At 68.1% G+C, this 24,899-nt stretch overlaps 3 protein-coding genes across 5 annotated transcripts in view; 2 read left to right on the forward strand and 1 right to left on the reverse strand.

Annotated features, from left to right (window-relative positions):
- CORO7 (coronin 7) overlaps positions 1-22,646 on the forward strand; it is a 35,376-nt gene extending 12,730 nt beyond the window's left edge. For both annotated transcript variants that reach the window (XM_068699353.1, XM_068699354.1), the window contains 20 exons: positions 29-111; positions 16,417-16,471; positions 16,552-16,609; positions 16,690-16,835; positions 17,783-17,878; positions 18,612-18,734; positions 18,815-18,950; positions 19,042-19,217; positions 19,317-19,425; positions 19,547-19,633; positions 19,758-19,900; positions 20,136-20,240; positions 20,352-20,437; positions 20,594-20,735; positions 20,833-20,922; positions 20,996-21,112; positions 21,187-21,322; positions 21,403-21,494; positions 21,579-21,665; positions 22,511-22,646. In XM_068699353.1, the coding sequence (XP_068555454.1) occupies positions 29-111; positions 16,417-16,471; positions 16,552-16,609; positions 16,690-16,835; positions 17,783-17,878; positions 18,612-18,734; positions 18,815-18,950; positions 19,042-19,217; positions 19,317-19,425; positions 19,547-19,633; positions 19,758-19,900; positions 20,136-20,240; positions 20,352-20,437; positions 20,594-20,735; positions 20,833-20,922; positions 20,996-21,112; positions 21,187-21,322; positions 21,403-21,494; positions 21,579-21,665; positions 22,511-22,516 (2,073 nt within the window). In that variant the 3' untranslated portion in view covers positions 22,517-22,646. The remainder of the gene's footprint in view (positions 1-28; positions 112-16,416; positions 16,472-16,551; positions 16,610-16,689; positions 16,836-17,782; positions 17,879-18,611; positions 18,735-18,814; positions 18,951-19,041; positions 19,218-19,316; positions 19,426-19,546; positions 19,634-19,757; positions 19,901-20,135; positions 20,241-20,351; positions 20,438-20,593; positions 20,736-20,832; positions 20,923-20,995; positions 21,113-21,186; positions 21,323-21,402; positions 21,495-21,578; positions 21,666-22,510) is intronic.
- VASN (vasorin) lies at positions 6,836-14,830 on the reverse strand. 2 transcript variants are annotated; one of them, XM_068699356.1, is made up of 2 exons: positions 14,716-14,830; positions 6,836-9,563 (listed from the first exon to the last, which is right to left on the reverse strand). In XM_068699356.1, the coding sequence occupies exon 2, from the start codon at positions 9,551-9,553 to the stop codon at positions 7,523-7,525; it is 2,031 nt and encodes a 676-aa protein (XP_068555457.1). In that variant the 5' UTR covers positions 9,554-9,563; positions 14,716-14,830; the 3' UTR covers positions 6,836-7,522. The 2 variants fall into 2 exon arrangements, with proteins under 2 accessions (XP_068555457.1, XP_068555456.1); XM_068699355.1 differs by lacking the exon at positions 14,716-14,830 and adding an exon at positions 10,034-11,420.
- A 32-nt stretch (positions 22,647-22,678) lies between the features above and the next one.
- Positions 22,679-24,865, forward strand: PAM16 (presequence translocase associated motor 16). Its single transcript, XM_068699369.1, has 5 exons — positions 22,679-22,821; positions 23,224-23,308; positions 23,762-23,901; positions 24,210-24,275; positions 24,709-24,865. The coding sequence occupies exons 1-5, from the start codon at positions 22,819-22,821 to the stop codon at positions 24,793-24,795; spliced, it is 381 nt and encodes a 126-aa protein (XP_068555470.1). The 5' UTR covers positions 22,679-22,818; the 3' UTR covers positions 24,796-24,865.
- Positions 24,866-24,899: the final 34 nt, after the last annotated feature.

Raw genomic sequence — 24,899 nt, forward strand, 5'->3', positions numbered from 1 at the left:
CACCGATGCCGCGTCTTTGTCCCTGCAGATGCGCGAGCGGGAGGTGAAGCTGTGGGACACGCGCAAGTTCAGCGGCGCGACCTTCACCTTGACGCTGGACACCTCGCCCGGGTAGGGACGGGGACTCGCCATGGGGAGGTCGAGGAGGGACGTGGGGCAGCGTGGCAGTGCCGGGGTGGGGACGTGCCCTGCCGCAGCCACCGCCACCCCCCCGTGCTTGGGGACACGCAGTGAACACGGCGGGAGGGCAGAACCTGGCAGGGAGCTCCTGGCATCGGCAGCGCTTGGACACAAAGCCAAGGACAAGCCCGGGGACGATGTGGCTGCGTCCCTGGCACCACGCGGGTGGGGAGGGCGGGAGGTGGCAGTGCTGGGGACAGCGTGTCCGTGTCCCCAGCAGCGCCAGGCTGGGGGGGGGGAGCTCCGTGCCGCTGTGACGGGTGATGGCAGCACTGGTCACAGCACAAGGCAGTGTTTGGGGTGGCTGCAGCCGGACGGGCGCATGCTCCAGGCAGCACACGTTGCTTGGGAACGGGGCTGGGCCCCCAGCGCGATGCTGCGGGCGAGTGAGTCCCTTTGGCACAGCTCGGCCCCGACCCCGGCTCGCGGCAGGGCTCGGCGCTTTGTGCGGCGCTGAGGCTGCCCCAGGCAGACGGGGGCTGGCTGGCGGCGGAGCTTTGCTCGTGGGGCGTCCTTTTGGGAAACGGAACAGCGGGTTTTTTGTGGCCGTGAGGGGTCAGCGCCTCTTTTCAAGGCTCGGTGAAGATGTCTCCTGTCTGCCTGGCACCACCGAGGCTGCGGAGGTGACAAACGCTCCGGTTAGGGCCGGCCTCACCTCTCCCACACCGCCCCCGTGAGCTGGCCCAGGATCACAGTGCTAGGGTAATGAGGGTTTGGGACAGAGACTTTCTGGGCTGTGCTGGAAGCCTCTGCCTGTCCCAGAGCTGCTGGCAGGGCAGCAGGACACCGGGACCCTCACCGCACGCCGGGCTGGCTCCGTCACATGCGGCAGGGACACCGGGACCCTCGCCACACACCGAGCTGGCTGCGGCACGTGCCGGGCTGACGGAGCTGGCTGGGTGGTCGGGAGCCTCCGGGTGCCGAAACGTGGCCTCTGGCAAGGAGCTGAGTGAGCTGTGACAGCAGGGCTGGCCCCTGGCTGCCCCGCAGCATCCCCGCGCGAGGTGTCAGCCCCGAGCCGGCGCTGACGGCAGCTGGGACCGGCAGGAGGGGAGAGGAACGGCCGCCGGCGCTGCGGGGAGGTGCTGGCACGTCCCCACGAGGAAGGGCAGCTCAGCACGGTGAGCAGGGGAGCAGCAGGAGGAGGGTGCTGCTGGGCTGCGGCAGCCTCCCCGGGCACCAGGAGTGTCCAGAGTGAACGCCCTCGAGGGGAGCCAGGGCGCACAACACGCTGCCAAAGGGGCTGCTTTGGGATCCTTTCTCTAAAACCCACCCCTCTGCGCCTTTCCAGGAACCACCCCAATCCCTGCCGCTCCTCATCCCCCGCGTGCGTGGGCCTCCGTGCCGGCGCTCAGCCGGGGCGAGCCCGCCCGGCTAAATTGGATCCAGACGCGAGGCCGCGCGCAGCCCCGTTTGCTCAGGCCGGGGTTATTTTGGCTGCCGGCTTTATCGGCCGCCAGGAATGCGGCTGGCAGGCTCTGCCGTGCGGCGTGTCAGGCCGGGGCTTCGCGAGGTTGTGGCTGCGCCGCGAGGGGAGCTGATAAGGCGGAGGAGGAGAGGGGCCGCAGGGCGCCCGGGGGCGAGCGGGGCCCCTGCTCCGGGGAGCCGGGGAGGAGAGGGAGGTGCTCAGCACTGGGGCTGAGCGCTGGCAGCCGCCTTTCCAGCCCTCTCCCCACCTCTCCCCGCCTGTAAATCTCGTGGAGATGACAAACCGCGGAGGGGGATTTGGGCTCGCTCCCAGCAGACGTGCCGAGCGCGAGCCGCGCTCTCCCTGCGGCGCAACCGCCCGGCACGGCACGGCACGGCAGGGCGCGATGCTCGGGCAGGCAGGACGGGGAGGTGGGGATTTGGGGGTCACAAGGGTCCCCCCAGGAGGCAGAGCCTGCGCAGGGGGGCTGCACGCTTGGTTTAGGACCAACAGACCCCAAATGGCACGGCACCCAGCCCTGCCGGCACCGGCTGTGGCAGGAGGGGTGCCAGGCTGGCACGGCGGCCGCGGCCACGAGCCGTGCACGGGCAGCCCGGCGCAGCAGCAGCTCGTTTAGGGTTTTTGAGGAAGCAATCAGTGGGCGGGCAGGAAGCTCATACCATTCATTACTGACGCCGGGCCGGCAGGAAGGGGAGCGCGTGCCCTGCCGTGCCCCGCCGCGGGGGCCCCTTGCCTGCTGAGCCAGCCCCACGCATCCCTGGGCACCCCAAAATGGGGCAGGAGCGTGGCCCGAGGTGGGGCAGGGGGGGACAGCCCCCATGTGCCCAGCCCCGACATCCTGCAGTACCCGCAGCCACCGCGGCCCCACAGACAGCTGCGCCCCTACACAGCGTCCCCAGGGGCAAGGGTAGGAAGGGAATCACTGCCCTCATTCACCCCGCTTTCTCCTCCATGTCATTGAGCTCATTTGGGGGCTTTCTCATCCCAAACCCCGAGCAGGTGAGGACTCTGTGACCACATAAACCTTGTTCTGAAGGCACGGGGCAGCAGCCGGGCAGATACCATGTGGCACAGCCCAGTTTAGCCACTTGTGCTGGATGTGTCCCCTGGTGTCCTGCACATTCTGGGCTGGGGGCACTCCTGGCCCTCCTCCCCAGTCCCTGCCCGGGGGCTGAGTCCCCAGCGGTGCCCAGGGGAGGCGGTGGCAGGACCCATGGGTGGCCCCGGCCCCTCTCCGCGCCGCCGTCCTCACATGCCGCCTTCTGCCTCTTTCCTTGCCCGTCGCTGCCTTTGAATCAGGTTTTGTCTCCCCTCCGGCCCCCTTTAATTGGATCAAGGAGCAGCAGGAAGGGGCCTCAATAGGTTATTGTTGCCCTAAATTGTAACCAGCACCGGTGGGGTTGGGTTACGGGCTCAGACGTGGGGTCAGCGGCCAGACCCCGCTGCCGCACGCCCGCAGCCCCGGGCCGGTGCCGCCTTGGTGCCGGGGCTGCCGAGAACAGTGGCTCCCTTGTTGTGCCACCCAAACCTTCCCCTGCAGAGCCGGCAGCCTCCAGCCCCTGCCACAACCCTCTCGGGGCTGGGCCGAGGTGACCGGGTCTTACAGAGTGTCCCAAAAAGTCCCGAAATGCTGGGAGAGCTGGGGAAGAGCTTTTGGGAAGGCGGAGCGCTGGGGCCTGGTGGGGCCGGCCGGGTTTGTGCTGCCCTTTGCAGTGCAAAGTCCAGCAGCGCCGGGAGGTGCCCGTGGCGTGTTTGCTTGGGTTGGGATTTGGAGGGCCCCGGGTGCTTCCCCGCGGGGACGCTGACCCAGGCAGCGCTCTGTGCTCATCATCCTTCCCTCCTCCAGCCCCTGGTGCTCCCCGCGGGGTGGGACCCGGCTCTGCACAGCCTGCGAGTGGCCGGGGCTGGAGCACGAGCCCTTTCCGAGCCCTTCCCAAGCCCTTCCCGACGGCGTTGCTCACCCGGCCACGAGGCTCCAGCTCTCGTGCATGCTGAGCCACCAGCCCGCTGTCCCCTGTCCCCATTTATTGGCTTTTATGGGATTTCTGCAGCAGATTCTGCTGTGTTCCCCGTGCCCTGAGCCCAGCGGGGCTCCCCTGTGCCATGCGGCTCGTCCCAGGGGTGCGCCCATGCCACTTGGGGTGACTTTTACCCCAAATCCCCGTGCTGGCAGCACCAGCACCACCATGTCCCGTCCCAGTCTGGCCATGAAGCCACAAATGCTGGCTATTTCTGGGACTCAGGAGCCATTTTCTATGATTTTGGGTAGCACGGACATTTCGGGGGTCTCCAACAGCTTCCACCCCAGTGGCAAGGCCTTGGTGGCAGAGCCCTGAGCAGGACAGGTCCCCCTCCCCGTCCCCGTGCCACAGGCATCCCTGGAGAGCCCTGCCCTCGCCCCCTCTGCCCCCAGGCCCGTGCTGCTCCACAAGAAAAGGGCTTTTCCCTCTGCTCCAGCCAGCCCCTGGCTGCTGCCACAGGACGCAAGGAAGGACAGAAGCCACCCGACCAGGTGCCAGCCCCGGCGGGGACCGTCCCCGCATGGTGGCGGGGACAGACGCTTCCCCGTGGCCGCACGAAGGGGTTAAGCAAAGCCAGGGTGCCTGCCCAGCCCCGCAGCCTGCCCCGCTAATTGCACCGTGTAAAAATAGCCCAGTGCTTGCGCGGCCGCTCCAGCGGGAAGGCGGCGAGCGGCGTAATTGCCGAAATCGCTCCCAGATGGGCCACAGCCTCGTCCCGGGCCTCGCGCTGGCCCGCAGCCGCCTCCGCGGGCGACCAGCGCTCCCCAGCCCTGGCCCCGTCAGCTTTCCAGGAAGCCAGCAATATTTCTGCCTTTCCACAAGCTCTTCCTGGCAGCAAATGCTCTGCAGCAGCGCGGGGGGGGCTGCGGGACACTTGCACGCACACCCTGGCTCCCCGTGGGCATCCTTCACCCTGGGGTAAGGGGACGGGGACCCAGCACCCCCTTCATGGCCCTACAAAGGCTGCGTGTCCTGCTGAGGCTCTGCTCCAGCCATGGGGACATTGGGGACCTGGCACGGGCTCCCTGGGCTGCTCGCGTGCTGGGGACACCGGGACTTGCCCTTGTGCAGCTCGTGGTGCTCTTCACTGGGCCCCCATCCTGCTGGTGGCTTCTGCCCAGGGCTCTCGGTTAGCCGAGAACAGCGAGAGGGATTTTTTTGGTTTCATTTCAGGGGGTTTTGCAATCCTTCCCCTGCGCTGATTCAGCTCGGAGGAATTAGCAGCGCCGCACAATGTGCTGCGCTCATCTGCTCCTGGGGCTGCGGTGGAGCTGGCAGTGGCCGGGGGGGACTTTTGTGCTGGGGCTAGGGAAGCCGTGAGGGCTTGGGGGGGAGCTGCGAGGACATTTTTTGGGTGCCTCTGAGCTCCTGCAGAGCCACACGGGTGCAGACGTGGGCGCTGGGTATCACAGCGGGTCCGAGCACTGCGCTGTGCCAAGCTGCGCCGAGCCCCGAGCCTGGCAAACCTTGAGCAAGTGGGAAAAGTCCCTTCCTTGGGAGGGGGGCACATCGTGAAGCCAGGAAGGAGCAAAACAGCAAAACAGCAGCTCCGGTGGGAGCGTGACCCTTGGAAGGGGATGTGGCTGTGCCAATGCTTGGATGTGGGAGAGGGATTTGTGCTCCCTCCCCGCCCTCTCCAGCCGGGGCGGTGAAGGATGGGGCTGCCTGAAAGCGGGGAGGGGATTTTTCAGCGAGGTCCTGGAGCCGTAGGAATACAGGGAGGGAAAAGGAAGGGGCCAGGAGGGAAGAGGCGTGATGGCTCCTGGCGTGATGGCGCTGGGGCTGAGCCCGTCCCTGCGCCCGTCCCGGCTCGGGGGCTGCGGCAGCGACCATCCGGAGGCACCCGGCACGGGGCTTGCGCTCCGCCAGGGAGTTTTCTGCTCTCCTCCTCCTCGCAGGGCTGGAAAATATACAAAGCTCGCAGTGAAAATATTTACACAGCAGCAATTTTCAGAGGAATTTGGGATGTTAATTTGAAAAATCTGTGGGGAGAGAACCACAATGGGCCCTTTGAGCGGGCGAGCGTGGCCCTCGCGCCTGCCCGCCCGCGCCGGAGAGGGGCCCCCGCTGCCACTGCGCCGGCCCTAATGGGAGCCAGCCCTGCCGGAAACCCACCTGGGAGCCGGGGGGGCCGCTCCAGACAGCCCCCGCTGCCGCCCCGCGCCCCTAATTGCATCCAGAGCACGCACGGGACCGGGTCAGGGCCACATCCTGCAGCAGCGCGGTGCGCACGGGGGTCCCGGTAGGCTGGGAGGGGGCTGCAGGGCGCTCACCTGAGCCGCCAGCCCGGGGGGGCAGCAGCCCCCTTGGGTGGTGTCCCCTCGGTAACCCCTTGGGCAGCCGGCCCGCCGCAGCTCTGCTCGCTGCGGTGGTGGCGGCGCTTCAGCCCGCTTTGCTCATTTTCTCCAAATAAAACATACCTCCGCGGGCAGGGACCCAACCTGGAAAATTCCAGCCCGAAAGATAAAGGATTGGAAAACGATTAAAACCAGAGGTTGGAGCAGAAAGCACTTGGCAGCGGCAACCTGCCTCGCGCCGGCCCCAAGCCTCCCCCCCCACTGCAACCAGCGCACGAACACGGCTGTTCAAGGGGCCGGGGGGCTCGCACCCAGGAGGGGGGGCCCAGCACGGGCTGCCTGAGCCCTGGCATGGTGGCAGCCCCCGGTGCGAGGGGACCGTGGCCCTGCTGCGTGGCTGCGGATGAAGGCTCGGGCACGGCGCGGTGCCAGATGCAGGGCAGAGCCCCAGGCAGCCCCTTGGCGTGAGGCTGGCACGGAGAGGAGGAGGAGGAGGAGGAGGAGAGGAGGAGGAGGAGGAGGAGGAGGAGGAGGAGGAGGAGGGTGACGTCAGGAGGTTATCGAGGTTGAGCCACGCTGTTTGTCCGACGCCCCGCGGCCATCTGGCAGCCAGGGCAGGATGAAGTCAGGCTGGATGATGCGCAGGGCAGGGTCTCATTTGAAACTCGTGGCCTCTGTTTTGCTGGCAGCTCGCGCTGGGGGGCAGCTTCACGGGGCTGAAACCTCCAAAAAACTGCCCCGACTCATCCAGTGCCAACAGCAACGGGGAGCACACGGCCGACCTGTCCCCCCCTCTGCAGGGGACATGGGCACTGCCACCAGTGGTGCCCGAGGGTCCCAGGGGGGCTGGGCTGTGCCGCCCTCGGGAGGGGTCCCGCAGCTCCCAAGATTGCAAACACCGCGCACGATTCCTTGTTGTTATTATTTTATTTTAATTTTTTTTTTTTTTACAAAAAAAAGACACCCTTCTGGTCTGCCTTACAAAACAGATGTACACAAACCTGTACTAGAAAAAAAAAAAAAAAAGAGTTTTCCCAGAAGAAATGGGAAATAACCGTGTATAAATATTCTCTCCGAGTTCTTAAAGCTTCGATTCCCGGTTCGCCTGCTCGGCGCTTCCTTTGGCGCGCGGCCCGGGGGTCCCGAGGGTCCCAGCACCTCGGCCGGGCCGCGCCGCTCACATCAGCTTCCAGGGAGTTGAGAGCCACGGGCCGTGCTCCACTAAAGGGCCCTTGTTGCCAGCACGTTGATGCCCCTTAGCTAAGTCACCGCTGACTTTCTTTTTTAGCCCTAGCTAAAAAAAAAAAATTAAAAAGGCCAACCCAAACCCCAAATTAAAAACGAAAACCCCTCTCTTTCGCTACCCACGTTCTACGTAGAGTCACAGAAGTCAAGGCACTCAGTCATGCGCCGAGCGGTAAAATTAGTGTCTGCTCCCGAAGTGTGTGAGCCTCTCAGAAATTGCACGTTACGGGTTTGGGCTTTGTGCCTTCACTCAGTTAACTCCTCGCTGTTCCTCGGCCCGGAGGAACGGGGCCGGGTGCTGCCGCCGGCCGCACGGGGCTCCCCTGGCCCGGCTGCCCGTGCCACCTGGCTCAGAAGTAGGAGGGCTTGAGCGCGGTGGTGTTGTTGTTGCTGGGGTAATGAGCCTGCATCAGCGGGACCTCGCACTCGGAGCCGCCCGAGAGCATCGCGGGCTCCGGCCCCTTGCGGCTGTGGGTGCCCAGGTCCCCGTTATCCAGGCAGGCTTTCACTCCTTCCAGCTCCAGCGGCCCCGCGTCCACCCCGCCGCCCGCGTGCGCCTTCGCCCGGCGGTGCCGGCGGTAATACGTGACCCCCGTCACCACCACCACCAGCAGCAGCACGGCGGCCAGCGCGGGGACGATCATCAGGGTGAGGTTGTTGTCCTTGCCCTGGGTGACGGGCGAGTGCTGCTGGTGGGTCAGCTGCAAGGTGTGCGCCTCGACGCAGAACTCCTCCTTGGAGACCTTCTCCCCCAGCGGCCCGACGCACACGCGGTAGGTGCAGTTGGGTCTCAGCGCCCGCACCGTGTACTCGGCGAGCGAGGCCGGCAAGCGGAGCATCACGGGTCGCTTGTCCGGCCCGGAGAGGTTTCGGTAGCTCAGCCGGATGCCCTTCAGCTGCGCTTTGGACTGGATGTAGTTTTGCAAGTCCACCTTCAGGGACGTGCTGCTCACCTGCGTGATGCTGATCCGCCGGCTCGGCGGCGGCGCCTGGGTGGCCGGGGACGGCGTCGTCCCCCTCGCCTCCTCCTCCTCCTCGCAGTACGCCCCGGCGAAGCCCTGCGGGCACAGGCACTGCAGGTGGCTGCGCGCGTCCAGCTGGCAGGTGCCGCCGTTCAGGCACGTGCGCGGGGGGCAGATCTGCGGCGGGGGGCTGCTGGGGGCCGGGGGGACGCTGAAGGACACGGGCGCGGAGCTGCCGGGGGAGGCTCTGACCTGCGGGGTGGGAGCGGCGGTGCTGGGCTCCGGCGGGGGGCGGCTGCTGGTGGGGAGAGGCGCGGGGGGCCGCAGCGTGGTGGTGCGCAGCGTGGTGGTGGTGCTGGTGGTGGTGGTGGTGGTGGTGGGGCAGCCGAAGTCGGCGTACTGCAGGTGGTGGAGGAGCTTGCCGGAGTTTTTGGGGGGGAAGTGGCAGCGCGTCTCCTCGGGCCGCCGGAGGACCACGCTGCTGGAGTTCACCCACTGCACGAGCCAGCTCATCTGGCAGATGCAGTTGAAGGGGTTGCCGGCGGCCGTCACGGCCCGCAGCCTGGGGAAAAAGCCGGAGAAGTCCCGAGGGATGGTGTTGATGTTGAGGTTGCTGATGTCCAGCTCCTGGAGGTTGTGAAGGCTCTGGAAATCCTCTGCCGGCAGCTGGGAGATCTGGGCATTGCCGGCCAGGCTGAGCTTGGTGAGGCTCCCCAGGCGCCGCAGCACGGCCGGGACGCGCTCCAGCAGGTTGTTGGAGACGTCCAGCTCGTGGAGGTTGTTCTGGGGCTGGAAGAGCTCCTCGTCCAAGCTCGTCAGGCCCAGCCCCGCGATCTTCAGCGACTCGATGTTGACGGCGTGGAAGGCCCCGGGTGCGATAGCCGGGATCTTGTTCCAGCTGATGTCCAGCAGCAGGAGGTTGGGCAGGTCGAGGGGGGGCACTGCCCAGAGCTGGTTGTTCTGCAGCTTCAGCTCCAGCAGGTTCTCCAGCGTGTCGAAGGCGGCGGCGTGGATGTGCTGGATCCTGTTCCTCTGCAGGTAGAGCCTCTCCAGCAGCCGCAGCCCGTGGAAGGTCTCGTTGGTGATCTCCTGCAGCTGGTTGGAGGACAGGTCCAAGTTGACGAGCTCCGTGAGGGGCTGGAAGATGTTCTTCTGGATGCTGGCGATCTTGTTTTGGGAGAGGTCCAGGAGCTGAAGGGCGGGCAGCCCCGTGAAGCTGTCCTCGCTGAGCATGGTGATGCCGTTCTCAAAGACGTACAGGGAGAGGGTGTTGGGGGGCAGCCCCCGGGGCACGGTGTGGCCCCGTCTGGCGGCGCACAGGATGGTTTTGGGGTCCTGGCACTGGCAGCCAGCGGGACATGCCCGCGCCAGCTCCCCGGGGACCAAGAGCAGCAGCGTGCAAAGGACCAGCTGGTTCATGGTGTCAGCTCTGCGGGAGAGAGAGGTTTGCATGAGGATACGTGGAGCAAGCAGCGCCGCGAGCGCGGCTTCACACGCGAAACACCCGGCTGGTTTGGCGGTGCTGAGGGAGGGGCTGGCTCCACGCAGCTCCTGGGCCCCCGACCTGGCTCCTGGTGGGGCAGGGACAGCCAGGCTTGGGCACGCTGCTGTCCCCACCGCTGTCCCCACTGTCCCAGCACGGCACCACAGCCTCCCAGCCCCCGGCTGCCCACGCAGGAGGGACCAGCCCCTCGGCATCTCACCATCCCCTCCTGCCCTGCCCGGGACACTCCAGCCCCAAAGTGACCATGGAAGAGCCCAAAAACCCCCTCTGCGGTCACGTCTCCCCGCCGCTGCTCCTGCCCGGGGCGTGAAGCAGCACACGAGCTGCCCACCCCAGCCAAAAGCTCTCCCTTTCCCCCAACCCCCCTGGATTTAGGGCCGTCGGTGTCCACGCACCCCCAGCTCCTCCGTGCATGGTGTCCTGGCTCCGGCTCGAGGGGCTGCGTCCCCCGTGGGGCGAGGCGGCGGGGAAAGGGCCCCTCCTTCCCCCCGGCTCCTCTCGGCAGGGTGCAAACCAAACATGTGGGATGCGCCGCCTCCATCCCAGGACGCACCCGGCTCGGCCTCCGCCAGCGAAGGGGGTGGGAGCGCGCCCGCTTCCCGCACGCCGAGCAGGACTTAACCCTTTGCTTGTGCCGCACCGAGCTGCGCCCACGGGCAAAACCCCCCCCCGGGACCCCTGCCCACGCTGTTGCTTTGCCCCCAAAATCGCTACAAGGTTCTGCTTTTTGGGGTGGGCACGTGGACCCCAGCGCCAGGGCGAAGTGTAAGGCAGGGTTTGGGGTTTTGGGGAGGGGGGGTGAGTGCTTTGAGGGACCCGAATGGCTGCGCAGTCTCCAGTGCTTGGAATTGGAGCTGGTGGTGGCACCCCGAGGGGGCCTGGACTAATGAAACGCTGCCAGGGCAAGGCTGTGGGGCCGAAGGAACCGGCTGCCCCAGCCCCATCAGGGAGGCTCAGGGTGCCGGGGACGTGGCCACGGGTGGCAGGAGGGCATCACAAAGCTGGGGAGGTGCTGAGAGGGGCGAGGAGCCACAAAACGCCCGCTGATGGGTGCTGCCAGCCCCCTCCAGCCCCTGCGTGCCGCATCGTGTCTGCGCGGGGAAGCAGGGAGAGGACAGCGCTGTGACCTTGGCTGCGGTCCCTTTGGCAGAGCAGAGCCCTCAGGAGGACAGGAGCCCCTGCCCGGTGCCGTTCTGCTGCTCGGGGGGCAGCGGGGCCACGTCCCCGGGATGCAGAGGGGGGCACGGGGCCAGGCGGTGACCCCTCGGTGGGCTCAGCCCCTGGCGGTGCTCCAGCCCTCTCATCTCCCAAATCCCTGGCTGCACGCTGCGACTTGGCGGCCCAGAAAGCTTCCTCTGTTGGCATCCCGGGTTCTGGCACAGCACCGGCCTCGTCGGGACACGGAGCCCCCGTCCCGCTGGCGTGGGCAGGCAGAGGACCGAGGGGAGGAAGCTCTGGGTGTGCGAGGCCGTGGCAGCCCCTGCTCCAGCCCCTCTGTGCCAGGGGCCCCGGGGACAGACGTCCCGCCTCGTGTCCTTGCCTAGGACGTGGCTGGCTCGTCTCTCAGCCCCGTCTTTCAGCCCTTTTAATGCCAGCCCTAATTAGTGCTGGCGAGGGGTTGCAGCAGGGCCGTGCTTTCTCCGCCACCCCACTGCCGGCGCTCTGCAGGCCCTAGGGGTGCCGCGGCCCCCGCAGCCCCTTCCCCAGCACCTCCTCCCCTCCTGCCGAGCCGCTCCGAGCTGTTAATAGCTTCAGGCAAATAAAACCCCCGCGGCGTGCGAGGGGCCCCCGCCGTGTGCGGGGGGCTACCGGGTCGCGCAGCAGCACGCGCCGGCTGCCCCGGCCGCCCCTCCGCCGTGGGGGGCCCCGGCCGAGCCTCACCGGCGGCACAGCACGGCCCCAAAAGCGCAGGGGGGGTGACACCGACACCCAGGGGCATCTCTGTGATGGTGCCCCCCCACCACCACCCGCACAGGGTTAAGGCGGCGGCCGGCTTGTGGCCCGGTCTCGGGGTGCGCCCGAGGGTGGGGTGCACCCGCGCCGCTGGGCAGGGTCACCGCAGCGCCTGAGTCACTTGGCCTGGGGACAGCAGCACGGGGAGGAGCCGCTCCGTGGCCATGGGGTCACCGTCACCATGCCCCCGCCTTGTCCCATCGGGTGGGTGGCTCTGCCAGGGGCAGCTGCGCCCCGCGCACTGCGGTCAAGCACGATGGATGAGCTAAAGAATGTGTCGTATAGCCTCAATAAGGGGTTTTGGGGACACTTGGGGTGTTAAGGGGGCTGGGGACAGCTCTGGCACCGCTGCGTGAGCCCGTGGGGGGTTTGGTGCCAGGTGAGTGGCTACAGGAGTGCGAGGCTGCCGGTGACACCTTGGGGACCTGGCTGCCCCTGGGAGCGAGGAGCCAGCCAAGAGCCCTGCACCAACCTTAGGACTGAGCGGGGAACAGGGGCACCCCGAGACAGCCCCAGCAGTGCCAGGACAGCCTGGGGGCCGGCGCAGCGTGTGGCCGTGCCAGGCCACCCGGGTGGGCAGCGCCGGGTGCTGGTGGTGCAGGAGCTCGGGGCTGGGAGCGGGGTTTTGCAATGCCAGGGTCGGGTTTCGCTGACGTGTCCCATGCTGCAACCAGCTGCTGACTCCAAGTCTCTCGTCCCTTTAATTACGCTGGCATTTCCTCTCCGGCTGCCAGGCTCCGCTCACCCAGCCCCGGGCAGGTTGGGCCGGGCCGTGACCGCGGCCGAGCATCCCGCCTCGCCGGCCGGGCCGGGTGCCCGTGCGCTCCACCCGCGCGGCTCCCGCCTCCGCCACCTCTCCCTCGGCACGCGCCGGCATCGCCTCGGCACCCCGGATGGGCTTTCGCAGGGTGCTGAGGGGTTGATCCAGCCCAGGGGCTTGGCGGCTCCATAGGGGATGGGAGCAGAACGGCCTCGGCGCATCCAGGCGTTGGAGACGTTCTCCTGGAGGTGCTCGGCCATCCCGCGGCCGCCCCTGCCAGCGGCCTGCTGCTGCCTTGGCTGTGCTCCCCCCTGCCTGCACCGCAGATACTTGCCGAATTATTCATATTTTCCGGCTGCGGGAGGATCCGGGCTCAGCCTCCCCAGCTCACACAGCCTCTGCCTGCCAGCCTGGTGGGCTGGGAGCGCCGGCCCCGCTCCCTGCTCGGGGTGGGCACCGTGGTGTCCCCGCCGGTGCGCACAGAGCTTGGCAGTCCTGGGGACACGGCGGGGTCACCCCTTCTCCCCATGTGAGGGGGAGCCCGATCCCAGCCCCGAGCAGCTGCTGGGGATGAGGGGCAGGGCTGGCTCCTCAAGGGGGTCCCCGTCCCCGTGCCGTGGGTGACACCGGGGCAGATGGATCCTGCCACAGCCACAGGGAGGTGACCCTGGCGCTTGGTGAGCATCCCTTGTGCTCACACAGAGCCACTCACCCTCCTGACACCAGGGGCTGGTGAACCCAGGGGTGCCAAACTACGGCCAGGAGGGATCCCACAAACTCTCACACCACACCCCGTGTCACAGCGGGTCCCTGAGCCGGGGGTACCCAGCACGGCCGGGACACCTCCTCCCATCACCGCCCGCACCGGCGAGCGAGGCCCCGCATCCGCCCGGCTCCTGGCGCCGAACAAAGCCACCGTTGTTGCCGGCACGCAGCCAAGCCCGGTGGCCACCCCGGCCGCTCACGGGCACCGGCGCAGGCACGGCCGCGTCCCCGCCGCCGCTCGGGGCCCCGCGCGCAGGAATGCGGGGCCTGCACCGGCGGCCAGCTCGAGTTGCAGGCGCCGCTCCCCAGCCCCTGCACGCGGGGCCCTCCCTAACGCCCCCCAAACAAGCCCGTGTCAGCACGTGCCCCCTCCCGACCCCCGGCGGGGGCGCAGGATTAGCCCCTAATCCCCCTTTTCCCTTCAACCCGCCCTCCGCCGCAGCTCCCACCTCCTCCCAGCCTCCCCTCCCTATTTAATTAAAGTTTCCACAGCAGCCCCAGAGGAATGCGGGCCTGGTTATTGCCTCCCCCTTGGCGCCAGCCCCTCGGCCCCGCTCCTGCCCCCGTGACCCGGCCGCGCTCCCGGCTCTCAGGTGCCGGGAAGGGGGGGGAGAAAAACCAGCAGGGTGGCTTCGCCGGGAGCCAACGCACCCGGGAGCCCGGCGGTGCCGCCCTGCTGCCACGCGCGGATTCCTGCGGCCTGACTGTGGCCGCCGTGTCCCCGAGCGTTTCCTCCTGCCGCATCCCGCCGGGGCGGCGGAGCCAGCCGGGCAGGCAGCGCTTGCGTCAGGGCGACCCGGCCGGGCCACCCGGGCTTGGTGTGGCGGCGAAAAAATAGTAATTAGTGTCGTTCGTCACGCCGGCACGGCCCTGCGCCGTGTGGGCAGCAGCCCGGCCCCAGCTGGGTCAGGCCAAGCCGGTTGCCACCAGGTCACCGTACAAAGGGACGTGCCCATGGCACGGAGGGGTGACACACGTCTGGCTGGCGCTGTCACCTGGGCATCTCCCCAAAGTGGCACCGGGATGCCCGGGCACTCAGGGCAGCGTGGTGGCCACAAGGGAGGGAGGTGACACAGCGAGGGGCGCTCAGCCCATGGCACACCTGGGGAGGCGAGGGGCTCGGTGGCACCCTGGTGACACCCCGGTGACACCGCGCTGTGTGACAGCAGGCACAGAGCAGCACAGCTGCTGGGGCATCCCCTTGGCCATGCTGGCTGGTGGCCCCGCTGGCACACAGCCCCACGGGGACACCGGTGCCCGCTGTCCCCTGCTGCCACATCCCTCGGGACCGCGCTGTGTCCCACCACCACCACAGCCACCCAGCAGCAGCGGGGGTCCCTGCAGCCCCATCCCACCCCCTGCCCGTGCCGGGGCACCCCCAGACCCGGTGACAAAGCCGTGGCAGGGGACAGGCAGCAGGGGACAGGACCCGCGGAGGCACCGTGCGGGATGGGGACCCCGCCACCGGTCCCCTGGTCCCCGCGCACCCCGGGGCTGCCTCCGGAGCCCCTTCCCCAGGCGACACCGTGCACCCAACGGGACGATCAGCCCGGTGTCCCCCCCCCCGTCCTGCCCGCACCCCCGGGACGCGGCACTCACCGTGGCCGGGCCGTGCCGGGCCGGGCCGTGCCGGGCGCTCAGTGCATGGCTGCGGGCGGGCGCTCCCCGCTCTGAGCGCGCCGGGCGCGGGGGGGCGGCTTTTAAAGCCTGGGGGCGGGGCCATCTCTCTCCTCGCCTCCCCATTGGCTGAGGGGGTCGGGGGAGGTGGCTGGGGGGCGGGGCTTCCGCGCAGGCTCCGCCCCCTGCTCACATGGGGCCCGGCGTGGGGGCGCCCCAGGGACCCCCGGGGACCCCCAGGGACCTCCAGGGACCCCCGGACCCCGGGGGTTGCTCGGGGTGGGGGGGGGCAGGCGCAGCACCCCCAGCACCGCCAGGCCCTGGTGCCCCTGTGGCCCCCAGCAACCCCCCGGGACCCCTGTGCCCCCCGGCTATGGGTGACCCCAATGCCCCAGCAGAGCCCTGGTGCCCCCTGCCCCAAAAACCCCAAACCCCAAACCTGGTCCTGGGGGGCGCTGCCCCAATGTGGAGCCCCCCACTGCTGCCCGCTGGGGACAACAGGCTCCGGGTGTCCCCATGGGGCTGGTGTCGCGGTGCCCCGGTGACAGCAGAGCCGTGCCACGCGCTCCAAGGGCTCGCCCTTCATCGCCTCGAGGTGTCCCAGAGGTGTCCTTGTCCTTGTCCCAGCGGCGGTGACCGCAGCCGGGCAGGGGACCCCCGTGCCTGCCGGAGCCACCCCAGTGGTGTTTGCCCAAGTTGTGCCAAAAGCCACGGGCTGGGATTGTGCCGTGCCAGCCAGGGCTGCCCCTGGTGTCACCCGGCCACCCCACGACGTCCTCTGCAGTGTCCCCATTGTGGGGACCCGCTGTGGGCACAGGGCTGCCGGGGCTGGGCACCGGCCAGGGTGGGCGCACGGGGCCGGGTGCCTTTGTAGGGCTGCGTTTCCTCAAAGTCGTTCCGTGTAAAACCCCGGCACTGCACGTGCTCCCTTCCCCCAGCCGGCACGACCACAAAAATGTCAACCCGAAAGTAATAGATTGTCCCTTTGTTCTCCTGGAAGCTGCCTCTGGAGCTTTCTCCTCCACCCGCATCGTGGGGAAGGAAGAGAAGGGCTTTGGTGCTCCCCGTCCCCTCCAGCCACTGGGTGGGACGGGGATGGGGACGGGGACAGGGACGCTTTGGCCAGCCCAGCCGGTGGCCCCGACCGCGGGACTGGCAGGGCGGCGTGTGCCGGCGAGGCGTGCGGCGTGCCGGCTGCGCCCCGCGGCCCCGTGCCCGTCCCGAACAGGCTGAGCCGGCCCGGGCAGCCCCGGGGCAGTGCCGCAGCGGGGCCAGGCGAGCCCCGGGCTCCCTCGCCCACGTTTGGCATCCGTGTGCCCCGTCCCCGCGCTGCCGTGCCACGCACCGGGCGGCTGGAGGCGGCCACCAAGGTCTCGCGGCCATAAAGCTGTCACGGCGGGGCTGAGCGGGGCAGGGCCGTGCCATGGGAGGCTGTAAATCGGGGAGATGCTCAAGGCCGTTCCCATGCGCCTCACCAAGGGCACCCAGCAGTGCCCTGGTGCCGTGGGCACGGCCGGGAAGCCAGCGGCGTGCGCCCACCTGCAGCGATCCTGGGGTTTGGGGCTGCAGCGGGGGAAAAGGGCTGAGAGGGCAGGATCCAGCCCCTATTGGGGCGCTGCCACGTGCCAGGGCAAGGTGCTGAGCCCCGTCCCGCGGTGCTCAGCGCCCTCCTTCCCTTTGCAGGGCCATGATCCCGCTGTTCGACGCCGACACGGGGCTGCTGGTGCTGGGGGGGAAGGTGAGGAGCCACGGCACGGGGGGCGGCGGGGTGCTCCCTGCGCCCCCGCTTACACCCCAGCCCCTCCGCATCTCTTCCAGGGTGAAAACCTCCTGTACTGCTTCGAGGTGGTGCCGGCACAGCCCACGCTCACCCAAGGTAAGCAGGATGAGCCCCACGCCGGGCTGCCACGGCCCCCAGCCTCGCCCCCACCCCACGGGTGTCCTGTCCCTCCCCAGTCACCCAGTGCCTGACCGAGGGGCGCACGCGGGGTCTGGCCGCCGTCCCCCGCCTGGCCCTGGACGTCATGGCCTGCGAGGTGCTCCGCGTCCTGCAGCTCACCGACACCTTCCTCGTCCCCGTCAGCTACATCGTGCCCCGCAAGGTAGGGGGGCGCGGGGTTCCCTCAGGGGGATCAGCACCAAGCTTGTCCCCATAACCCTGGTGCCCGCTCCCTCCTGCCACAGATTTGGGGACTGCCCGCAGCGTGCGGGGCCGCAGTGTCCCAGCCAGGTTCTCTCGCTGCCCCCGATGTGCTCAGGCTCTTCCCCACTCCCTAAAGCATTTTTCTGAGAAAAAAAAAAAAAAAAAAAAAAAAGGGTGGTGGCTACAGAAATGCCCTTTTCTGTAAACAGAGACTGTTGTGGAAAAAACTCATGTTTAAAAAAAGAAGCAGAGCGTAAGCGCTGCCGCAGGGCAGCCATGGGCTCGGGGGGTGGGGGCTCTGTCCCTGTGGGGACATTTCCCAGGCAGGGCTCAGCTCCCCAGGGAAACTGAGGCACGGAGGCGTGCCCCTAGCTCAGCCCCATGCCCAAACCTACGGGCAGCACCATGTTGGGGGGCCTGGTGCCATCTCACGGGTGCCACCCCCAGGGGATGGAGGGCACCCAGGCGTGGTGAGGGGTGGTGGGGGACCCGCGTCCCTGGCCTGGGGGGAGCAGGAGAGGAGGGAAACCTGTGGGGAGCTGAAACCTGGGTGCTGGGGGCTGATTTCTGGGTGCTGGGTGGAAGATGCGGGGTGCTACCGGACCCCGCTGCGTAACGGAGGCTGGGCGCTGGGGCGGGGGCCGCAGGGTGGGTGCTGAGAGCTGGGTGCTGCTGTTGGCAGAGCAGGGGCTGCGTTTTGGAGGCCGGATACTTTCAGGGGTGCACGGCGCAGCCCAGAGCTGGGCAGCGTCTGACACCTACAGGCTCCGGCGTGCAGCTCGGCCAGGGCCAGGGCTCCGCGGCCACAAGGTGCCCGGGGGTCTCCTGCCCGGGGTCACCGGGTGCCCAGGGGACAGCGAGGGGCCGCAGGCAGAGCACCACCTCCGCCCGCCCCCTCTCCCTCAGTCTGTGCAGGAGTTCCACGAGGATCTGTTCCCCGACTGCGCCGGGGTGCTGCCGGCCACGGATGCCCAAGCCTGGTGGGCAGGGGACAGCCAGCAGGTGAGTGTCACCCAGGGGGTGTCCCCATGGCTGGCATGGCCCGGGGCTGGGGGCAGCACTGGTGCCGGCACAGGGACCACACCACAGCCTTGGGATGGGGACGGGGACGTGGAAGGGCACGTGTGGGATTTTTTAATCACATCCTTTTAATGGGAAGTGGAGATTCATACGAATCAAGTCTGTTTCCCAAACGCCAGTGGGTTTTTGGGGTGGCCGCAATGGTGGCAGGGCACCGAGGTGCACCCCCAAGAGGGTGCCAAGCACCTCCTGACCGCAGAGTGGGAAGGAGGCCCCTGGGGACAAGCAGGGCTTCGTCCCCAGCTGCCCAGCCCCGTGCTCGGCTGCTTCTGAATACGGCTTCAGGAGGTCTCGTCTGTCCTGCTGCTGACGTGCACCCACTGAGTTTAAAATGTTTTTCCAGCAAGGAATTGCTCAAAAACGCTCTCCTGAGCTCAGCCAAGTGAGCTCTATTTTCCATCTAGGTGCAGCTCAGAGTAAAAATCTAATAGTGAAAACACATTTCCCACCATCTCCCTTAAAAACGTAGAGCTTGAGGCCGTACCTTACTGCATCCAGAGCCACGGGCCGGGGAAGGGCCCCTCCTGCATGCCACATACCACGAGCGGCAGGGTTCGGTGGGGGTGATTGCAGGAGGAGGGGGAAAAGGGAGTTTTGTGGGGGCAAACCTGCTCCTCTGAGAGCGAGCGGGTGGGATTTGGGGGCTCTTCTGCAGGTGGGGAAGGTGAGCCTGCACCCCGCGCGCAGACCCACGCAGACCTTCCGCTCCCCCGTCATTGCCCCCGCGGCGCCCAGCACCCAGCTGCCCGACGATGGCCCCGCCGACAGCGACCGCAGCGTGAGCACGGGGGCGCGAGGGGCCGGGGAGGGGCTGGGCGAGGGCAGCAGCACCCCCTGCCCACACGCCGTCTCCTGCAGGAAGGCAGCGGCTACTCCTCGCCCTCCGGCTCGCTGGCCTCGCCGAGCAGCGCCGCCACCTCGCTCTCCGCCAGCACCGGCCCCTCCAGCGGCTTCGTCAGCAGCCCCAGCCAGAAATCTCTGCAGAGCATTTTGGGTGAGTGGGTGCCGGGGTGGGCTCGGCGTCACCCCACCCGCGTGGCCGGAGGAGCCGTGACACTCAGCACCCCCCCCCCCCGGCTCCGCAGGGCCCAGCTCCCGATTTCGGCACACGCAGGGCGCGGTGCTGCACCGCGACACCCACATCACCAACCTGCGGGGGCTGAGCCTCACCACGCCGGGCGAGAGCGACGGCTTCTGCGCCAACCACCAGCGCGTCGCCCTCCCGCTGCTCTCCGCTGGCGGCCAGATCGCCGTCCTCGAGGTACGGCGGTGGGAAGAGGCTCCCAGTGCCACTGCTGTGCCCGGCACATGGGTGCCTGCGCCTGCCGTGCACCCTGGGTGACACGTTGCTCTCCGCCAGCTCTCCAAGCCGGGCCGTCTCCCCGACACAGCCGTGCCCACCATCCAGAACGGCACGGCGGTGGCCGACCTCTGCTGGGACCCCTTTGACCCACGGCGCCTCGCTGTTGGTACGTGCGCTGTGCCCAGGGTGCGCTCCGTGGGGCACTGACACCCTGCCGTGGCATGCTGTGCCCCGCGTCACCGCTCACCCCCTGCCTGTCTCTCTCCGTGGTGGTTTCGGTGCTGCAGCGGGGGAAGATGCCAAGATCCGGCTGTGGCGGGTCCCCGAAGGCGGGCTGCAGGACACGCTGCGGGAGCCCGAGGCTGTGCTGCAAGGTGAGCGCGGTGCAGGGACACAGCTCAAGCACCGGTTGTCCCTGGGTGTCCAGGCAGAGCCGCACGGGCAGAGGGGTCTGGTGGCGTCCCCGTCCCAGTGCCAGCACCCCGCTCTCCTTACCAGGGCACACGGAGAAGATTTACTCCATCCGCTTCCAGCCCGTGGCGGCTGACCTCCTCGTCTCCTCCTCCTACGACATGACGGTGCGGATATGGGAGCTGGGCGCCGGGCAGGAGGTGCTGTGCCTGCAGGGACACACGGACCAGGTAGGGTCAGGGGGCACCAGGAGGACCGCAGCACCCAGACGTGCCAGGCCTCCACGCTGCAGCGCAGCTGGGTGCCAGCTCGGAGCTGGTTCCTGAACTACGCTGCTGAGATGCCATTGGGGAGGAGAGGTGCCCACGGGACACCCAAGGGGTGCACCTGGCCGGCCACCAAGTCCCCTGGGCCAGCCGGGGGCTGTGGCACGGATCCCTGATGGGGGCACCCTCCGTCTCCCAGATCTTCAGCTTGGCCTGGAGCCCCGATGGGAGGCAGCTGGCGACGGCGAGCAAGGACGGCCGGCTGCGGCTCTACGAGCCCCGGCGCAGCCCCCAGCCCCAGCAGGTGGGACCACAGCAGCAGGAACGGGACAGGAGAGCTGGGAGGGGACAGGTCCCCACGCGGGGAGCTGCTGAGCACGGGGTGCAGCCGGTGACCCTCCTTCTCCCCACACAGGAGGGCCCAGGCCCTGAGGGGGGCCGCGGGGCACGCGTGGTCTGGGTGTGTGGAGGCAATTTCCTCCTCGTCTCCGGCTTCGACAGGTGAGGGCGGGCACGGGGATGTCCCTTGCACCTCCCTGGGCACAGCCACCACTGGGCACAGTCCCTGGGGGATGAGGTTCACCTCGGTGCCCACCATGGGGACACCAGGCACATCACGCCCTGCCGTGCCACCCACCCACCCTCACGTCCCCACAGCCGCAGCGAGCGCAGGATCCTCCTGTACCGGGCACAGGCCCTGCCTGATGGGCCCCTCTCCGTCCTCGGCCTCGACGTGGCCCCATCCACCCTGCTGCCCTTCTACGACGAGGACACCAGCGTCGTCTTCCTCACTGGCAAGGTGGGAGGACCTGCGCCCAGGAGGGCTGCCGGCACAGGGCCCCGCGGCGTGGGACCCGCCGTGCCCTCACACCAGCCCCCGTCCCGCTCTGTCCCAGGGTGACACCAGGGTGTTCCTCTATGAGGTGACCCCCGAGCCACCCTATTTCCTCGAGTGCAACAGCTTCACCTCCAGCGACCCCCACAAGGTGAGGGGGGAGCCCGTTGGGGCCGTGCCGCCGTCCCTGCTCCCAGCCCCGCTCACCTGCCCGCTCCCCCCAGGGCTTCGTTTTCCTGCGCAAGACGGCGTGCGACGTGCGCGAGGTGGAGTTCGCCCGGGCGCTGCGGCTGGGCCAGGGCGCCCTCGAGCCGGTGGCTTTCCGCGTGCCTCGTGTCAAGGTAACCATGGGGGCTGGTGGCATGGGGGGGCCGGGTGGAGGCTCCCCTGTCCCTCACCACCCCGCGTCCTGCAGAAGGAGTATTTCCAGGACGACATCTTCCCTCCCACCCGCGTATGGTGGGAGCCGGCCCTCGGTGCCAGCGCCTGGCTGGCAGGGGAGGATGGGCAGCAGCGCCGCGCCGACCTCCGTCCCCCCGAAATGACGCCAGGTGGGTGCGGAGGGGCGAGGTGGGCATGGCGTGTGGGGCTGCCCCCCCTGGAGCTGCCCCACATCGCGTTGCCCTCACAGTGAGCCAGGCCCCCAAGGAGCAGCCGGCGCGCAAGTTTGTCCCCGCGGCCGTGTACCTGGGGGAGAAGACGGACGAGCAGAAGAAGGAGGAGGTGAGCGCGGGGATGGGGGTGGTTGTGGGGGGATCCCGAACCCCCCCACGAAGCCCTGTCCCCACCCCGTGGCTTGCCCCGTAGCTCCTCAGCGCCATGGTGGCCCGGCTGGGCAACCGCGACGACCCGCTGCCACAGGACTCCTTCGAGGGCGTGGATGAGGCTGAGTGGGTAGGTATGGTGGGGACACTGGGACATGGGGACAAGGGGACACCACGACGTGGGGACACCAGGACACTGTGACATGAGGACACCACCACATCAGGACACCGGGTCACCATGACATGGGGACACTGGGACACCAAGACATGGGGACACCGGGATGCTGTGATATGGGGACAAGGGAACATCACGACCTGGGGACACTGGGATGCTGCAATATGGGGACACCGTGACATGGGGACACCGGGATGCTGCAATATGGGGACACCGTGACATGGGGACACCGGGATGCTGTGATCTGGGGACACCATGACATGGGGACACTGGGACACTGCGACAAGAGGGCACCATGACATGGGGACACCAAGTCACCATGACATGGGGACACTGGGACACCACGACGTGGGGACACTGGGATGCTGCAATATGGGGACACGGTGACATGGGGATACTGGGACACTGCGACATGAGGACACCACGACATGGGGACACCAGGACATGGGGACACTGGGATGCTGCAATATGGGGACACCGTGACATGGGGAGACTGGGACACCACAACATGGGGACACCAGGACACTGTCACATGGGGACACTGGGACACCACAATATGGGGACATTGGGATGCAGCAATATGGGGACACCGGGGTGCTGCAATATGGGGACACCGTGACATGGGGACACCGGGATGCTGTGACATCAGGACATCGTGATATGGGGACACTGGAACACCGGGACATGGGGACACTGGGACACCTCGACATGGGGACACTGTGACACCACAACATGCGGACACCGTGACGGGGGGCGCGGGGAGCGAGCCCTGCCGCTCTCACCGCCCCCTATCCCCACAGGACTGATCCACGCCGGAGCCCCCGGACTCCTCAGAGCCCCCGGGCTCCCCATGCCCCCCGGGCTGCCCGGAGCCGCCCCGTGGGGACGCGGTGTCGCTGTGGGGCCGGCCCCGCCATTAAAGCCGTGCAGCCTCGCCCCGCTCCGCCTGCTGCTTGTGTGGGGCTGAGGGGCGGGGAGGGCAAAATGGCGCCCGGCAGCGCCCGGCAGCCGCCAGCAGGGGGCGATGTGGGGAGGGGGGAGGCGGCTCCGCCCCGCGCCCTCCGCTCCCTGACCCGGCCCCGTCAGGAGCGGAAGGGGCGGCGGGGACATGGTGAGGGGCTGAGGGGGGGGGGATAGGGGACATGGGGGGGATAGGGGACACGAGGGGGTGGTAGGGGACACGGGGGGGGGACAAGGGATGGGTAGCGGGGCAGGGAGGTAGGGGACAGGGCGCTGGGTGTGGGGCGGGGGGCAGGGGGCGGGGTGGGGGGACAGGAGCCGGGGAGGGGGACAGGGACAAGGGACAGGGACAGGGAGGGGGTGGAGGGGTTGTTGAGGGTCTGAGTGAGGGAGGAGAGAGCTGAGGGGGCAGGGGACACGGCAGGGGACACAGGGGACATAGGGGACATGGGGGGGGGGAGGCCGGATCCCGGGTGGGGTGGTGGGGAGGGGGGCGCAGGGACACGTCGGGGCCGGCGGTGACAGGGTGACAGCCCCCCCGCTGTCCCCACAGGCCAAGTACCTGGCGCAGATCATCCTGGTGGGGGCCCAGGTGGTCGGACGGGCCTTCATGCGGGCGCTGCGACAGGAGTTCGCAGGTAGGAGCTGAGCCCCCCCCACCCCCCCAGGGCTCCCCCAAATCCGGGCTGAGGGGACACCCCCGGGTCCCTTTGTGCGGGCAGGGGACACCCCCGGGGCCCTTCATGCACTGAGGGGACACCCCCAGGTCCCTTTGTGCACAGAGGGGACACCCCCGAGTCCCTTTGTGCAAGGAGGGGACACCCCCAGCTCCCTTTGTGTAGGGAGGGGACACCCCCAGGTCCCTTTGTACAAGGAGGGGACACCCCCAGGTCCCTTCGCATGGCCCCCAGGCTCCTGCCCCCTCCCCAGCGCTGGGTGCCGGGAGGGGACCTCACCCGGGTGGCCCCATGAGGGACACGAGAGACTAAGATAGGGCTTTGTGGCCCTGACCCGCCTGGAAGCCCCCGGGGTTTTGGGGTGCGGGGCCGGTCCCTGAGGCACTTTGGGAGGGCTGACGGTGTCCCCGGCAGCGAGCCGAGCTGCGGCAGACGCGCGAGGGCGCTCGGAGAGGCCCCAGTCCGCCGCCGCCTCCAGGATCATCGGCATCAGCCTGCAGGAAGCTCAGCAGATCCTCAACGTCTCCAACCTCAACCAGGAGGAGATCCAGAAGGTGGGGGGGGCTCCCTCGGGGTGCCTGTGGCTGGGGAGGGATTTTGGGGTTGGTGGGGGGTGATGTCTGGTCCCTGGAGGGTTTGTGGGTGCTGTGCTGGGCATGGCTCGTCCCAGGAGATTTTTGCTGCCCCAGCTTGAGCTGGAGCACGGAGGAATTTGCTTGGCAGAGCTGCCTGGGGATGGGGATGCTGCTCCCCGGAGGTACTGGGGGTGAAGCAGCCTCCACCCCCAGGGCCAGGGGACACCAGGATTTGGGGAGCAGAGGGTGCAGGAGGCAGCGACTGACGGGGAGCTTTGTTTTGGCAGAACTATGACCACTTATTCAAGGTGAACGACAAGTCTGTGGGAGGCTCCTTCTACCTGCAGTCCAAGGTGAGCGAAGGGAGAGGTGTGGGGTCCCCCCAGCTGTGCCCCCAGCCTGTCTGGCTTTGAGAGGAACCTTCCAGAAACAGATGTTTTGGGGCAACAGCGTCTCCTGCGCAGGCTGAACCCACCCGAAGGCCATGCAGGGAGGGTTTTGCTGCCTCTGCCTGGCTGCTTTGGGAGGGGATGGGGGCTGTTGGTGCCAGCGGAGCAGGGCTGTGCTGACAAGGGGTCAGGAATACGATCTGTCCCCATCCTTTGTCATGCTGGAGGCCATCTGGGGGGTGCCTCGGGGGGGTGAGGGACCTGCAGCACCGACAGTCACTGCCAACGAGCCCCTTTCAGAGCCCTGGTGAGGCAGGAAGGACCCAGAGCCTGGTGCCAGTGGGCAGGGTGTGGGTGCTCCGTCCTTCTGTGTCACCCTGTCCCCTTGTCCCCGCAGGTGGTGAGAGCCAAGGAACGGCTGGACGAGGAGCTCCGCATCCGGGCCAAGGACGAGAAGGAGAAGGGCTGGAAAGCCGAGACGTGACTCCTGCCACCCTCGCCCCTGCTTCCCTCTCCCTTAAGTTAAAGGTAGCCAATAAACGCCGTGTCCTCCACCGCCTGGCCTGGCTGCTCTGCGCCCCGGGGAGG

The sequence above is a fragment of the Anas acuta genome, chromosome 15 (assembly GCF_963932015.1).
Source record: "Anas acuta chromosome 15, bAnaAcu1.1, whole genome shotgun sequence".
Taxonomy (NCBI): Eukaryota; Metazoa; Chordata; class Aves; order Anseriformes; family Anatidae; genus Anas; species Anas acuta.